Below are 16230 nucleotides of genomic sequence, written 5' to 3'. Positions count from 1 at the left end.
CACATTGGACTTTATTTTTATGTTTTTATTTTCAAATGTGTTTTAATTTTTTTTATATCCAGGAAAATATTAACAAAATAGGAGGGAAATTGTGTCTGGTTTTCAACTTATTATTATTTTTTTATTTATAACACAAAGTGTCACTGAAAAACTTGATAATATAGTTTTTCCTCTCCGTTACGGTAATTTTTATTTTGTATGCTGTCGTCAGGGGTGGGGCTATAACCTTTAATAATGGTGTTTTATAGCGTATTATTATTATTTTTTATTATTATTTTATTTACATTTTTTTAAAACTTTTTTATTATATTTTTATTTTTACCTTTTTTCAGATTGTGTCCCCATAAGGTGATAAGAGACCTTTGGGGACATCTGATCACTTTTTTTTTTTTTTTATACTGGAGGCTGATTTCTCCTATAACTGAGGCTGTTACATTTAACCACAGATACAGGAGGAATCCAGCCTCCTGCACACTGTATACACAGCTTACTGAGCTGATCTGGATTCTGTAGGACCCAGCAGCTCTGGTAAGATGCTGCTCCCGGCGGATCACGTGACCGCCGGGTCAGAGGGCAGCTGAATTATGGCAGCGTCCATAGCAGTGTATACAGCGCTCATTGAGCGCTGTATACACAGGGATCGAGAAGGCAGGGGAGGTAATAAATCTTCCTTGCCATCTCTGTGGGAGCTCCGGCTGAAGATACAGCCGGCTCCCAGCTTCAGTAGCTGCACGATCTCCGTGCAGCTTCTGTGTTCTGACTGGACGTACTGGTACGTCCTGTCAGAACTAGGCAACCACTATCCGGATGTATATAGTCTATGGGCGGTCTGGAAGTGGTTATAGGGATTCTATCATTGGCTATAGTCATTTTTAACTAAGCATATATTTGCATAATCTTTAGAAAGGCTATTCCACACATATATTTTATTTAGTAATCCTCCCAGCCATTTTTAAATTAGCCCGCTTTTATTGATATGATATGCTAATTAGCCTCCACAGTGCACTCTGGAAGTTCAGTGAGCACTGTGTGCTGTGTGTACATAGGGGGAGGTGAGAGCAGGGAGGCTGCTGGTGATGATGATGATGACGACGATGACTCATCAGTCTTCCATGCTCTCAGATCCCCCTGTGTACACACAGCAGACAGTGCTCACTGAACTTCCAGAGTGCACTGTGGAAGCTAATCAATAAAAGCGGACTAATTCAAAAACAGCTGTGAGGATTCCTAACTAAAAGGTCTGGAATAGTCTTTCTAAAGGCTATGCAAATATATGCTTAGTTAAGAATGAGTTTTCCAAATGATAGAATCCCTTTAAACAGGTTCTGTTTATAAAATACCGTATCCATTGGGGTATTTCTTTATATTGGACACAAAGGCATAGTCTACCATATTTTTGTGTCCAGACCGCAACAGATTGTTTTTACCATTTAATCCTATGTAATCAAATGTGATCCAATACCCTTCTATTTGGCCTTTGTTTTTCTCCAGTTTTAGTGGATCCATTAAATGAATCTACTAGATCGCTGAAGCATGATCCCACAAGAACCTAATGGGTGACTGCTGCCACTTTCTGATGATAAATCTACTTACAGAACTGACCAAGCCTGTATAAAGTGTTTCGGAAAGCTAGTGTACCGTTATTGAGAATTGAGACATACTATAAGGAAAAAACTGCTAAAGTTACAAAGTAAAATCTCTAGCTGAATAGTTACGTGATAAATCAGAGCATTATTGAAGAGACTGGTGGCATCTGGTAAAATACTTTGTTATTCCTCTCAGATATGATGATGACATTTACAGGGAGATAACAGGCTTAAGATGTATTACCTGCATATAGAAAACAGCATCTGGCTCTGACACCTGTAAATATACCTACTGGTCTCCAGACAGCCAGTGCTAGGCAAGTACATAAAGCAGCAGATCATACTGATGAGATATACTATATAATATAGATTATAATCCCACATCAAACCCAAATATACAGTTTTATTCAATCTATTAAAGTGCATTTCCATTACAGCCCTTCTGTTTTCAGGACAGTTTAGGATCCAGACAGTCGGCTCACCAAGAAAATGGTAGAAAATGCTATTAACACTATACAAACCCTTCTACATAACATGATTACAGAAATATAGATACATAAAGATAGTGATTTTGATGTATACGGCACTAACCACCGTCACCATAATGTCAGCGGGGTTCTGTTGGTATTGTACCTAGAGTCTACTGTATTACAGCACTGAATTCTCCATCACGCTATAGTTGCTGAATGTACTTCTAAAATATGTATTTGCATTTTAAATAGTCATAATTAATATTTATTCACTTGCAATATTTTTAGAAAAATTAATTAAATTCATAACTGAAATGCAGTATATAGAAGAAAAGGTCAATGAAGCTGAAATGAAATCTCATACAGCCGTATGTTTTTTTTCACAATAGAACATAGAACACATCAATTGATGACATTATGTACTGCAGATGGTGGGATATTCAAAGTCTTTGCAATTTTTCAGAAATTGTTCCACAATTGTTAGATTCAATTTTTTCACCGATTAATGATCCTTTGACTATCTTTGCTTCTGAGCGACTCTACCTCTGTAACGTGATCTTTTTATGTACAAGTCATGTGACTTACTTGAAAATTGACCTGCTAGCTGGTTCTCATTAGTCACACTTACTTTCCCAACCTTTTGTTAACCCTGTCCCTTGTTAACCCTAAGATGTGTTTCTGCCATCAGTTTATAAATTAGTCATTTTTTTAAAGTGGGAAATGTCTAACTTTCAACTTCTGGTTTGTGTTCAGCGTTCTACTGTGAATAAAATAGGGTTACATGAAATGTCCAATTCATTGCATTCTTGTTTTCTTACATATTAGACAGTGTCCCAACTTTTTTGGATTGGGAGCTGAACAAATACATGGCTAAGACAAAACTTCCTCTGGCAACAATGGATAACTGGGTTTCCAGTAGCTAGATCCACAGGGATCAGCTGATCTCTAGTTGTCTATTTTTAGGAAACAACCCTTTTAGAAGGAGTTACTATGGTCATAAGGCGAAGACCCCGAATAGGGCAGATTCATCACCTGCGCCCCAGTCTCCGCTTTCAGGTTTCCTTCTTCTGCCCGAGAAACTGGACAGGAGATGGAAACCGGCAGTTACTTTTCAAACCCATTCATTTGTGGTCTCCGCAGCAAAACCGTTTTTTTTTTTAACTGAACACAAAGTCGGGCATGCAGGACTTTGTGTCCGGTTAAAAAAAAAACGTTTCGCCACGGAGACCACAAAACGCTCACGGTCGCTTACGAGCGGACACTGTCTGCCGGGTTTTCGTCTCCTGTTGGCAGAAGACGGAAACCTGAAAGTGGAGACTGGGGCGCAGATATGAACCCACCCATAGCAAAGTGCAGCAAAAAAAAAAAACAATGCATGTTTTTCTGCAGTATTTTTCATTGTAATTCAAGGCTAAGGCGCCTACGTGGTTCTTAATGAGATGCTTATATGCATTCAATGCCATTATGCTGAATAACAGGGATGATAAATCTGAATGGTACAGCAGATACATAAAGTAAATCCCATTTTATTAGTGTTTGATGTGACATAGTTAAGAGTTGCTTTTCAATGAGGTACACATGATAGATCAAAACATTCTATGTATGCCAGATTTATGACATAAGCTATCTGACTTCTGCCCACCAAGAATGCAATTAATTGAAACTGGTGATGCCACCGATGCTCTTGAGGGATCTTCCTTTGCAAAATTAATGAAGAGTCTTTGCTAGCTGTCAAGAGTTACAAGAGTGGCATTCATCATGGTGGAAACGGCAATTAAATGCCTCTTGGGAGCACCAAGTTCAACATGTTGTTGTTATACAGGATGCAAGAAGAAGAATTCATTCAGGAACTCTATAAATGGTGCTATCGTTTCTAATTTTTCCTTAAAGGACATAGCAGCTTTAAATGATATTTAACAAGTGGGAAAATCTAGATTCATAGCTTATTCTGTTTTCAACTGTCCTTCCTATGCCAAGGCTGACAGTGAGGTCTTGGATAGATATAAAAGTGACAATTCATGTACACAAAAAAAAAGATCAGAAACTATTTTTATTTTTATCAGTATAAAAACTAAATATTTCACTGTCCAATGAAGTGCTGTATTATGCTTAATTGGTTGGAAGAAAACACTATAACCTGACAATTTTCAGCGTACAATGACTGTTCACATATGCCATGCAATACTTAAAGTACTATAGACGCTGGTATCTTTGTTATATAGACACCCAGTTGGTGAGGTCCATCAAGTTCAACTCTTTTATACTTAGAATTCCAGGTTAATCCAATCGAAAAAAAACCAAAAAAACTCTTTCAATGACACAGACCCGATTAACCATAAGTGGCAAAGATTTCTTCCTGACCCTTGCTGGCAAACAGATGGATCCCTATAGTTGACAATCTACATCAGAGGTCTCAAGCTCGCAGCCCGCGGGCCAACTGCGGCCCTCGGGACAATAGTTTGCGGCCCGCACCTCAATATCAAAGTTTAATGTTGGGGGCATGGCTAGCCATCTACAGAAGCGGTCGCACTATCCTGAGCTCCCTGTGCACCAGCTTTAATCTACACCATAGACGGCCATCCACTGTTAGTGAGACCCCGAGGCTCTCCCCCAGGCCTCAGTCCATGATTTAGGGGTACTCTGGCCCACTTAAGTGCTGAGATATTGCGGCCTACCTTTGTTTCAAAGCCCGGCCGCCATCTTGAAATCCAGGCCTATCTGTCTGCAGCCTGTACTCTGCTCCAACATGGTCCCTGGCTGCCTGACACTGTCATCTGTCCTCTGGAGGGCCTCCGGTGTGCCCCCAAGTGTTTTTCAGCTGCTCCCCTAACCGGCCCACGGAGAAAACCCCTGTTAAAGCCGCGGCCACCATCTTGAATTTGCAGCCTACTCATCTCCTGTATTGCAAGTGGATCTTTTGAGGCTGAGGAAGACCAAGATGATCTACAGCACCCACCGTTGCTGCTGAGGATCACCTGCGGGGCTCTCAGGACCTTCTTCCCCGCCGACACCAGCATCAAGCTGCTTCCAGCCGCCATCTTAGACTTGCGGCCTATCCGGGCCTACTCTGTCCATGTTAAGCCTGTGCCTTACAGCCGGCGTGCAGTGAGAGAATCCACAGCTGCTCACTCCCAGCATCTCCTCCAGACGCAGTACAAGCTGAGGTAGGACCGTACATGATTGATTTATTTTTTTCTTATGAATTTGTTAATTTATTTTTATTTTTTAACACAAAATAAGATGAAAAAATAAAGACATTTGATAACATTGGAATGTTTTGTAAGAGCTTTTCTTGTGGAAAGTATGATGCGGCCCAGCCTCACATAGACTCTACCTCCAGCGGCCCCCGGGTAAATTGAGTTTGAGACCCCTGATCTACATGAATACCAGTATCCAAGTATGCTATGGATCACAAGGTGGATATCTAGCCCTTTATGGCTCACTACACATCCACCTTACCAAATCCTGCAAGAATATGTTTATAGTTTGGGAAGTAAAGAAATTCTTCATAACTTTGTGTGGAAATAGGGATTCCTTTACCCATAAGCAGCGACCCTGTGTTTTTGCTAGGGTGGTGGAACAAATAATATATCAAACTGAGTTTTATAGGACCATTTACTTATTTATGTAAAGATATCATATCCCCTGAGCCTTCTATTCTCTAGGCTACAATTTAGTTTTCATAGCTTCATACACAAGATCTTCCCTAACAGGTATTCATTTGGTTGCCTTTTCTGAACATTCTGCAGCACTCTGATGTCTTTGTTATGAAGTGGCGGTCAAAGCTGAATAGGAATATTCAAGATGTGGGTGCACCAGTGCCTTATTGTAGACTCATCCAATAGTGATCTATAACTAGTATAAATATATTTTGATCCAAAATGTATAATCTTACATTCACCAGCAATAACCCTCACCTGCCATTATAATATAATGACAAATTGTACAACCCTATAATATCTCTGATTTTACATTAGACCATAGTTAGCAAGCCCCACTCATACTGAAACATATCACTTTTTGATGTTGCTACTTGTTTCTTGCAGTTTATAATTATATCTGTGTCTCCATGGCTACAGACTACAAATAAGCCTTGTATAATCTTATCCGGCAATCACAGTGCCTTCCATATGTCCCCTACTTCTTACTAACACACATTTGGGAAATAGTGTCTATCACCTTTCAGTGAAACTATTTTCTGCATAATTATGCTATATGGTAATATTAAAGAGAAACTGCTGAGTTGGCACTGCTGTATGGTGGGTCTTGTGGGGAAGTTAGCTCGGTAGCAGTAGTGGTGGAGACGCAACCAGTCAAATACAGGGGCACAAAATATGTAGGAAACAGGCTTATTTAGAAAAACCAGCAAAATAAATAAAGTTTGACTTCAGAAAAAAAATGAGAAAAAGAAAATACAGCCTTAACTTCAGGCAAAACAAAAATAAACAAAATCCTGCTCGTCTGAGCAACTAACTAAACAGTAATAAACTAACTATAAGTGTAGCTTGCTAACTGCCACACGAACAAAACAACAAGCATGACACAGTCTCACCGGATTCAGAGTAACAGGACAGACCCAGACACCTCCTCTCACACTCTGGATCTTCCCTGGACCACACATAGGTCAGAAACTGGAGCTGATATAGTGGGACTTCAGCAGCATAAACACTACTGTATGTATTATGCTACTGCTGTATGGAACGTCCATGCTAACCTATACACCACATGAAATTTTTAGACAATTTAATATTATTATACATATTTATTTGGTAAAACCATGAAACTGACTGTTTACCTCAAGATAATGTGGCAGGACTGGTAGGCTGAAGATCTAATGTGTGTGAGGCCTCTTGACTCTTCCTCAACGGTAGATTTTATAGGAGACTGAGCTGCTGGATTTCAACATGTCCAATCTTTTCATACCCAGTCCCAGTCTGGCAGCAGCTTTCTCCCCTTTACTCAATGAAGACATATATACACGTGGCTGGGGCTTTGCTTGCTATAGCTAAACTTAATGCCATTTATGTTGTTTCCTTCACACAAAAGTGTAAACAACAAATTTCAGCATTTTAGGTGCTATATGCTTCGAAATATAAGGTTGTGCATCATCTGCATAAAGAGTGCCAATATCACTAATGGTATTACGTGTGCTTAGACAGACAGCGCAGAATCAGGTTTCGTGTTCTAAGCGTTAATCACCCGGCATTTATGCAGCGAATTCGGTGAGTTTATAGTGTTCCGCTGTGTAAGTCCACTCCTGGTGCGCTGCCTCTTATAAAAGGCAATGCCAATATATTCAGGAGACAATTTGTAGCAGTTCCACATTCTGCTTGCACATTTATGAAGAACTGCTAGTTCGGACACTAAAACAGCTTGAAGGTCTGAATATTTAGTTACACAGTAAAGGACATTATTAACCCATAAAATACGCAGGGTGTAATAAAATAAATTTTATGTATAGTTCATGTTAGCCCCGTGTGCTTAGTGCTGCTACTGTACCCATTCTTAAAGGGGTAGCCCCACGTGGATATTGGAAATGTATTTTTTCACTACAGTCAATCAATGATCATAAGTTAGCTGAGGGTAAACTACGGTAGCTGTTGGAAGAAGGTTCTTGTGGTCACATATTTTATCTGAAGCAGCTACTGCATGGGAAATGTAGGACTACAGAGAGCCTGTCCTTTCAAATGGATGACAATGTGTGATATTGTAAAGCCCTGTCCTTAAGAGTGTTCAGCAATGCGGCGGCATTGGATCAGTCTGATACAGTGCCCTGAGCTGGATATCTTCATTTGTAGATAAGAGCAGGCTTACGCCAGATTCACAGTAAAAGTTTGGGTTCCTGTCCTTCAGACCCCATAGACCATAATGTGGTCAGAAGGATTTCTGTCTGGTTTCCACCAAAAACTTTACTCTTCCCCTATTTGATGCAGAATGGGTGACAGGGTCTCATACGGAGACTCAAACACTAGTGTCAGCCTAGCGTTAGAACTACTTAACAATTCACAATGACCACTGCTTCCATAGAATTCAGAGGAGACATTGTTTCTGAAATGGCATTGTCCACAACTAACATCATGGACTTCAAAAGAGAAGGCATGGTCTGCACTCCATTGAATTTTGTGGGACCAGTTGCTACCATCGAATTGGCATACGGAGACCATGGGAACTTTCAGACATTTATAGCATATCCTAGTGATTCTACAAATGTGTGTTATACAAATGAAATTATATATGTAAATAGTTAGCAATGGGTGAGTTAGGGTTTAACATATGTCATAAACCCTTTATGCGTTGCACTATTATCATTGTCTATAATATGTGCCCATCAGTGTTACAGTCTTGGGAGATTAGAGATATTAAAGAACAACCTCTCTTCCAACTCTTCATTATATTGTTTAGCAATGCTCTACATATTTGCTATTGAAGATGGTATGTAGTGATCGTGGGTTACTATGAACATGATTGTTCTACCAAAATCCTTCATATTTTCGCTTTCTACTGTTAACATTATTTTATAATGCCTCTTGTCATCACCAGAAAAAACACTTTGCTATTATTACATTTTCTGAAGCTTTTTTATACTAGATGGTTTCCCCAGATGTGAGAAACATTACGGAAACTCACATGGGATGCCACATAAGACATTTCAAGTAGGATTTACAAACCCTATACACAATAGTACTGCTATAGCAAGCCCATAACAAATGTCCGCCCCTTACACTCTCAATTTATTGTGACGCATGTTATATTAAGAGAATATCTGTAATTAAAAAGGCCGTTTTCCACAAACTGTATACATATTTCCATTGGATGAGTGTATCGCCAACAAAGGCCCTAAATATTACTACAATGAGATTTGAGAGTCCCCTGTTCCTCCTCCCCAATCGGTCACATTGCACATTGCTTGCTGTTGCTCTATTCGTTGTACATGGGACTGCCCACACACACTCACAACAGTATTGAATGGGTAATAGGGACTTACAAAACCATTTTAAGTATCTGCAACTTGGTTATGTTCAGCAGTATATAATGTATTCTCCAGAAGAAGATATGTTGCACACTCCACTGGAAAACCAACTGGCTTGAAAACACAGTAGAAGAATTCTCAGCAACGTGTCACTCCAAATTCTGGTTTAAAACGTAACTTTTATTGAAAATGAAGTGCATGTTCATAAAAAGTCCATAATGTCTATGACTAAGGGGCTGGATTTGCCCCGAAACGCGTAGGCTTTTTGGGACTACTCATGTCACCATTATGGACTTTTTGTGATCATGCACTTCGTTTCCAATAAAAGTTAAGTTTGAAACCAGAATTTGGAGTGACACATTGCTGGGAATTCTACTACTGTGTCTTCATCTGTACGCTTCAATCGAGGGAAGCTTCCCGTGCACTGCGTGATCCTTACCGGTGTTGAACCTACTTCATGCTTTCAGTAGCCTTCCAATGAGTAAATGATCGTTTTCATTATCTCATCTACTGTTTTTGGAACTTATTCACACTGGGCTGTCTGCTTTTTTTGCTCTCTTAAACCAACTGGCTTAACTGAGAATAGGCATGTCAGTATCAGTAAACCAGTAAGTACCTACCCACTGTAAGGGTAGGTTCACATGGCGGAAACCTTTTCCTCCGTACATCGGCATCCCGAGTAGGCCCGAGTAAATGGGCCTAAGCAAGAGGGTGTCTCGAGCCGTGGACGCGTGAAAAAAAAAAATCGCTAGCGGGGGAAAAAAAGCAAGTGAGTCCCATTGAAATAAATGGGAGATGTTTTTGCAGGCGGATTGTGAGGCGGATTCCGTGCCAAAATTCACCTGCAAAATACTCCGTGTGAACATACCCTAAGATGACTGTTTAGAGTGAATATAATAAACAACAGCAAATATAATATGTACAAGTGTGAAAATTAGTTTTTTTTCTCTTTATATTACGTTGTTTTTTTTTCTCTCTTTTCACAGAACATTATAGAATTGTGTTGCTTGAAGACATCTTCTGCTTTCCCACGATTTTATGGTTTGGAAAAAATGATTGTACCAAAGGTCATAACGTATTATCCTAACAGTTAGAAGTTCACATACTGAGAGTGCCAGATTTACGGAAACTAAGATTGTTAACACAGATTTATTCTTACATGGTGTGCACGACCATGTCTCCAAATGATGGCCTGGAAATGATGTGGCTGATTGTTTTCCTCAGCAATTATTATAGGAAAGAAGATGAGATAAATCTATTTCTCACACAAGAATCTGGAACACGAGAAGAAGTCAGAATTTCCTTGGAGTTGTATTTCAACAGAACATTTCAATTCATCACACGTCTCATCCCTATTTCAAGGCCACAGAATCACTAAGTCTCTCCTACATACATTCTCCAAATTATTTGCATGCATTATGGACAAGAAAAAAACATTTATTGCTGCCCACAAGGTTATGAAACAAGCAAATTGACTGTTTAATATCTCGCTTCCAGTGCTAAAACTTGTAATGATCTAAGTGAAATTAATATTAAACCCAGGAAAACACAAGACCAGAGGCTTACTTAGAGGAAGGCATAAAACAATCCATTCCTGGAATACGTTAGGGTGACAACACAACAGATTCTGGAAAATAACTTAAAGTAATGTAACTCTTAAGTCTGGACAATGGGACGTATTTATCAAAGTGATCATAATTGCATTGAAAAGAATGGCGTTCTGGATGAGAATTACCTTTCTCAAGTACCCCCTCAGGATCTTATTAAAGGGGTCGGATAGATACATCTTTTTTCTTTTAAATGACTTACAATACTATAACAGAAATATAACAATTTCTTGTCCCTCCAATGCCAGTGCCTCCTGGGTCCAACACTGGTCTCTGTCTACAACATTTCAGTTGTGACACCTCACCACAATATGGAATTATTACATTATTCTATTATGGGAATATTATTTCCTTCGCTCATCCATTAGTCCTGCCTTTTCTCATTCCTTGGTTTAACTCTATGGATATAAATCTTTTTTTCAACCATACTATGTAACTATGTGAGAACTGCAGTCAATTGCTAGCTGCAGCAATACTCTGATGGTTCCAATCCATCACTTTAACCATAGACCAAATGTTGCATCTGCTCTAGGCCCTACGGTAGTAGGGGGGCCTTCAGCCAACCCAGATTGAGTGAGACAGTCCAGCATTTTAGGTACTATCCTGCTGTTGTCTCTATGAGGTGCACAGCTACACAGCCACGCACCTTAATTAGAGCTCCCACTCACTAGTTGAAGGCCGCAAACAACGACATTTTATGGCAGAAGGGGCACTTAGCCCAGAAACTTTAGTAGGTGGGCCCTAGTTGCTCCTTCTGCATTAATCTTAGTCTGTGTAAATGCTGTAAAATGCTGTTTGCAGTAACACTGAGATAATTTTGTGCTGATTGATGTGTTAGGGCCCATGTACTGACACTTCTTTCCCAGGTTAAGGCTAAGTTTGTTTTTGCTTCACCAGTAATCCCAACTCCCCATGACCAGCCCTAAGTAGTATATAATATTGCTGTATCCCATTCCCTTATTACATACAGATGGAGGGAAACTGAAAGACCAGTAGGTTTCCAGTGGTGTTCTGGTGGTGTCCCTAGTCCTTAATGATAGTGGGCCTACAATAGGTATAATTGAAGTAGAAAGTCCACAACTGCAATGTGTTGCTACCGATATTTTTCCCCACAGCACTTTTTTGCGGCAGGACGCCACGTGGGGCCTTAACCTATGGCTGATTTGAGATCCCTTTCGGCTCATTATGGTAGCTACACAGAAGAAAGTTTAATGAAATGCACGTAGTCACATATAGGAATTATAGAGACAGTAAACCCATCAATGAAGAAAGCTACATCCATGTGTTGGGACCGCTTCATGTCTATGGCATGTACTGTTAAAATAACAGGAGCAAAACTGAAAATCACAGGGTCCTACAACTACAAAACTTTAAATTGTTGTATATCAAGCTACAGCTTCTACTATGGCCTGGACAATGATAAGGGTATGTTAGGACTGGGATCTGAGATTGGAAGAACTGGCCTGAAATGGGTAGTGGACGCCCATAGTTGTTTCTCTACTTTTACACTATTTTACACAAATTGTTCATATGTTGAAAAAAAAAGTAATGTCATTTACAAGTCACATAGCATGCAACTTATCTATAAAGAATTTAGCCCCTATTCTTTACTAGGTTTGGCTATTTTCTTAGCCAAACCATACTTGGTTCCTAAGTGCATTGAATAAATACAGCTCTTCTTGATATTACGTTGAATCTTCACAGTTGATAAAAGATTTAAAAAAAAAAAAAACAGTCTTGGAGATTTACTACCATATGTGTGATGCTCTAGCCTAGTGCAGTGCGTATCCGATGGGGGAATCAGGAAGAGGCTAAAACCAATGCCAAGTTGCATAATGGGTTGTGCTTGGTGCTACTCTAAAGCAGGGGCCCTACAGGTCAGAAATGCCGCGATTTGCCTGTGGCGGAGATGCCACAGGAAAAATCGCAGCGTTTTACAGTAACTGCAAAGTGGATGGGATTCATGCGGCACGATTTTGGAAATCGCAGCAGGTCAATTATATCTATGGAAATGCTGGCGGCTTTCCGGTAGATATAATGGTAACAGAAAGTCTGTGAAGGAAAACTCTGTGAGCTTCCTGTTCAAAGCGCTGCGGGATGCGTTTCCACTGCAGTTTTTCCCGCAGCACTTAAGCGCAGCATTTCGTCCCATGGGGCCTTAGCCTAAAAGACCACCTCATTTTTTTTCAATACATATAGGAAAGTACTCCCGTGGGATTATAGATATAGCTACTAAAGAATAAGCAATAACTTTTTTCATTTTATGTTTTATTTTAATTTTATTATTAATTTTATTTGGGGTATAGAAATCTAGTACATTTAGTACACAGCGAACCTCTGCAACCCTCTTTAATACCGTGCAAAACATTAGGAGGCAGGAGTCAAAACTATATATTGCTAGCATGAATCACATCATGTCCAAATAAAATCCCATTAAACACATTAGGCTATTTTGCTTATAGCAGAGAACAACACTTCGTCAATATTACCGTTCCTCTTAATGGTTACACCATTATATTTAGGACAATAAATATATGTTATTAGCTCTGCAGAAAGAAACACCAAGATAAACACTGGATACTCAACATGTAGGAATCCTTAGTCTAGAAAGAAGGAACAAATACTGGGGCAGATTTACTACTGGTGTCTATTAGGGCCCCTTCACACGGCGTATACGCTCACTGCTTTGGAGCGTGTAAACGTTCCGTAGCAGCGGCGTCTAAAAGCAGGTCACATTGATTTCTATGGGAGCCGGCATACGCGCGCTCGCCATAGAAATGAATTGGCTGCTTTTTCCATTCATTTCTATGGGGAGCGCGCGTCTGCCGGCTCCCATAGAAATCAATGGGAAGTGCTTTAGACGCCGCTGCTACGGAACGTTTACACGCTCCAAAGCAGTGAGCGTATACGCCGTGTGAAGGGGCCCTTAGGCCCCATGAACACCTCCATTTTTCTCTTCAGTGTGTTATCCATTTTTTTTAAAATGGAAAACACACTGACAGATACAGATCAATAGAGTTATTCACATACACACTGTTGTGTAAATGCACCCATGCATCCATTCCATGATCCTCTGTGCGTGTTGTATCCATTTTCTGGAACAGAATCATGTGGGTTTGTTCAAAAAATTAACAGCACAGAGATGACATCTATATGATTTCTATCTTTCAACCATATCAATCAAACTTGAAAACGTGAAATGGATGACGTCTGGGCATTAACAATGGACACACAAAAAGAACATGGACACAGATCGGATGCAACACGGACCTGAAAACAGCCCAAAACCCAACGTAGGTGATGTGGATGAAGCTATGCAGCATAAATACTGAACAATCAGTCAACATAAATAAATAAAGGGCCATAAGAAAAAGCTGGCCATCTACTGTATATCTATGGGACCTCTCAACACATCCCTAATACAGATGTAGATGGGTAACATAAATGCATCCATCACAGGAACAATAACCTGGCCTATTTAAACATGCACACGTCAGTCAATTCTCAATCAATCTGATTATTATCAAATGCTTTTGAAGGTTTCTCTTTAGGTATATTCAGAGTTACAATGCCAGCTTTTTCCACCTACAGTAATATCCTGAAGATCCAAAAAAAGGCATAAAGAAATGGCAATAAAATATATCACAATGATCTAAAACCTACGTATTTCTGGAAAACAGAGCTTACCTGGGACTACTTCAAATAAGAACTTCCCTGGACTTTCCTCATTGCATGGATGCTCCACTACTCTGTTTCCTGGCAGGAAGATGGTACCCTATAGGAAAAAGGAGACAACATTGTAATTTATAAAGTACTGTACTGAGCAGTCCGCAGCTCATGGTGACTATTTGGAACTCAAAGGCTTGAAAGTGAAATATTAGTATACTTCTCTGTGGAACCAAGCTTACTCTTTCACATAGTGATAGATACCAGGCCGGAATCCAACAAGGTGGCAAGGTAAAATAAGACAAAGTATAAAATATCAGTGGGATACATATGTGGATATTCTATATTATATCCTATACATTGCATAAGAATTTTGGGCACATTCTGTGTTGAAGCTGGTAAAAAAATTCTACAATCCTTTACTAACTCGTTAGTCCATCCCCACTTTGAAGGGGAATTCACGCGTAGTAAAGTGGAGCGCAATCTGGCACGTATACGCATGTCAGCAGTTTGCACGCTCAAAAAGATCTAATTGATTTCAATGGTAGTTATGAGCGTATACGCCGCGTAATTTTGTGCCCGTAATTTTGTGGCCGCAAAATTACCGGTGCAAAGTTATGCGCCGTATACGTGCCAGATTGCACACCACTTTACTCCGTGTGAATTCTGTGGGCTGTCCTTGTACATTACAACATATTGAGCTGTGATATTGGGGGCACATCCGTGTTTTGTTTTAGTGACTAATATACAGACATACATATTTTTGTAACCAGATTCAAAAGGAATGCCGCAACAGTTGCATGACAGTCTGATGAAAGTTATGGTGTCTTCAGATTACATCCATCCATGAAATACACAGAGGTCTATGTTTGTCCCGAACACTGAGAAATGTCCTATTAATAAGATCCTAGCATCACTCCTAGCATATCTGTTTTAGTAAACACTTATAATCCCCATGTTATAAAAATTCTGTAGGATATTTTTTAGAACTCTAAATTGTTCCGATTTCCTGGAATTGCCATGAATTATTTATCCATGAACAAAAGACTTGGGTAGATGAAATCCTGTTCACAGGAATACAAATTGACTAAGAAAAATGGACCATTTCGATAGTTGCATGGGTTAATTTTCATAATCTGCCGATGTTCTTATCCAAGAACCTTTTCTTGTGTAATTTTTGCAACAAGGGGAATAGGGACATTAGATTACTATAAACTCTAATACAATTTCATCTTATTCCATAAAGTGGTTATATACAAAAAGAAACTGTGAGGCATCTAGTATATAGTATATGTTTATATCTTAACATGAGTCGGCCAGTTCCGAAATGCCTCCCAAACAAGTAATACTGCGACCCCTAATGTACTTGCAGGCTTATTCGCATATCCATAAAATCATGGTTATCTCTGCATTGCTACAGTGGGATGTTTGTGTTACTATTAAAGGCCCATATACTGTTGCTCTATCATTGGGTTATGAAGTATTTTGAACTAGACAGACCCTTTAAATTCTATACCTCTTTCTAATGTAACTCTCACTGATGGGACTATATACTATAACTTACATACTGACATATGCCTAATAGTCATATATAGAGACAGGTCTTTATTGAGTTTTGTGGCATTTGCAGGTAATATTCCTAGGCAGAATAACAGCCAACAAGAAATTAAACAGCTTTGATCAAAAATTTTAGTAACTTTAAGTTACAAATAAAGCTAGGAGCATGCCAAAGATAACAGCCTCAAGTCATGTCTGGCTGCATATATTTAGTTATTACTCTTTCCATTCACCATTAGTGCATAGTCCAGTTGTTCCCGACTCAACAGATGGCTGGAATCTGGGTTTTGCCATCTCTGCCAAGTTCATAACAGATGCAATAATTGTGGCAGGTGGTTTGATTCACGTTTGCTTAGGATAAAATACTTTTTGGA

At 39.5% G+C, this 16230-nt stretch overlaps 1 protein-coding gene across 2 annotated transcripts in view; it reads right to left on the bottom strand.

The window, feature by feature from the left end:
• The window catches only part of ARHGAP24 (Rho GTPase activating protein 24), a 525659-nt gene that overhangs the window by 237326 nt on the left and 272103 nt on the right, over window positions 1–16230 (bottom strand). For both annotated transcript variants that reach the window (XM_075284649.1, XM_075284641.1), the window contains exon 3: window positions 14321–14408. In XM_075284649.1, coding sequence (XP_075140750.1) covers window positions 14321–14408 — 88 coding nt within the window. The remainder of the gene's footprint in view (window positions 1–14320; window positions 14409–16230) is intronic.

The sequence above is a fragment of the Leptodactylus fuscus genome, chromosome 1, assembly GCF_031893055.1.
Source record: "Leptodactylus fuscus isolate aLepFus1 chromosome 1, aLepFus1.hap2, whole genome shotgun sequence".
Taxonomy (NCBI): Eukaryota; Metazoa; Chordata; class Amphibia; order Anura; family Leptodactylidae; genus Leptodactylus; species Leptodactylus fuscus.
The sequence above is the reverse complement of the archived record's forward strand: the minus strand, read 5'-3'. Positions and strand labels throughout refer to the sequence as shown.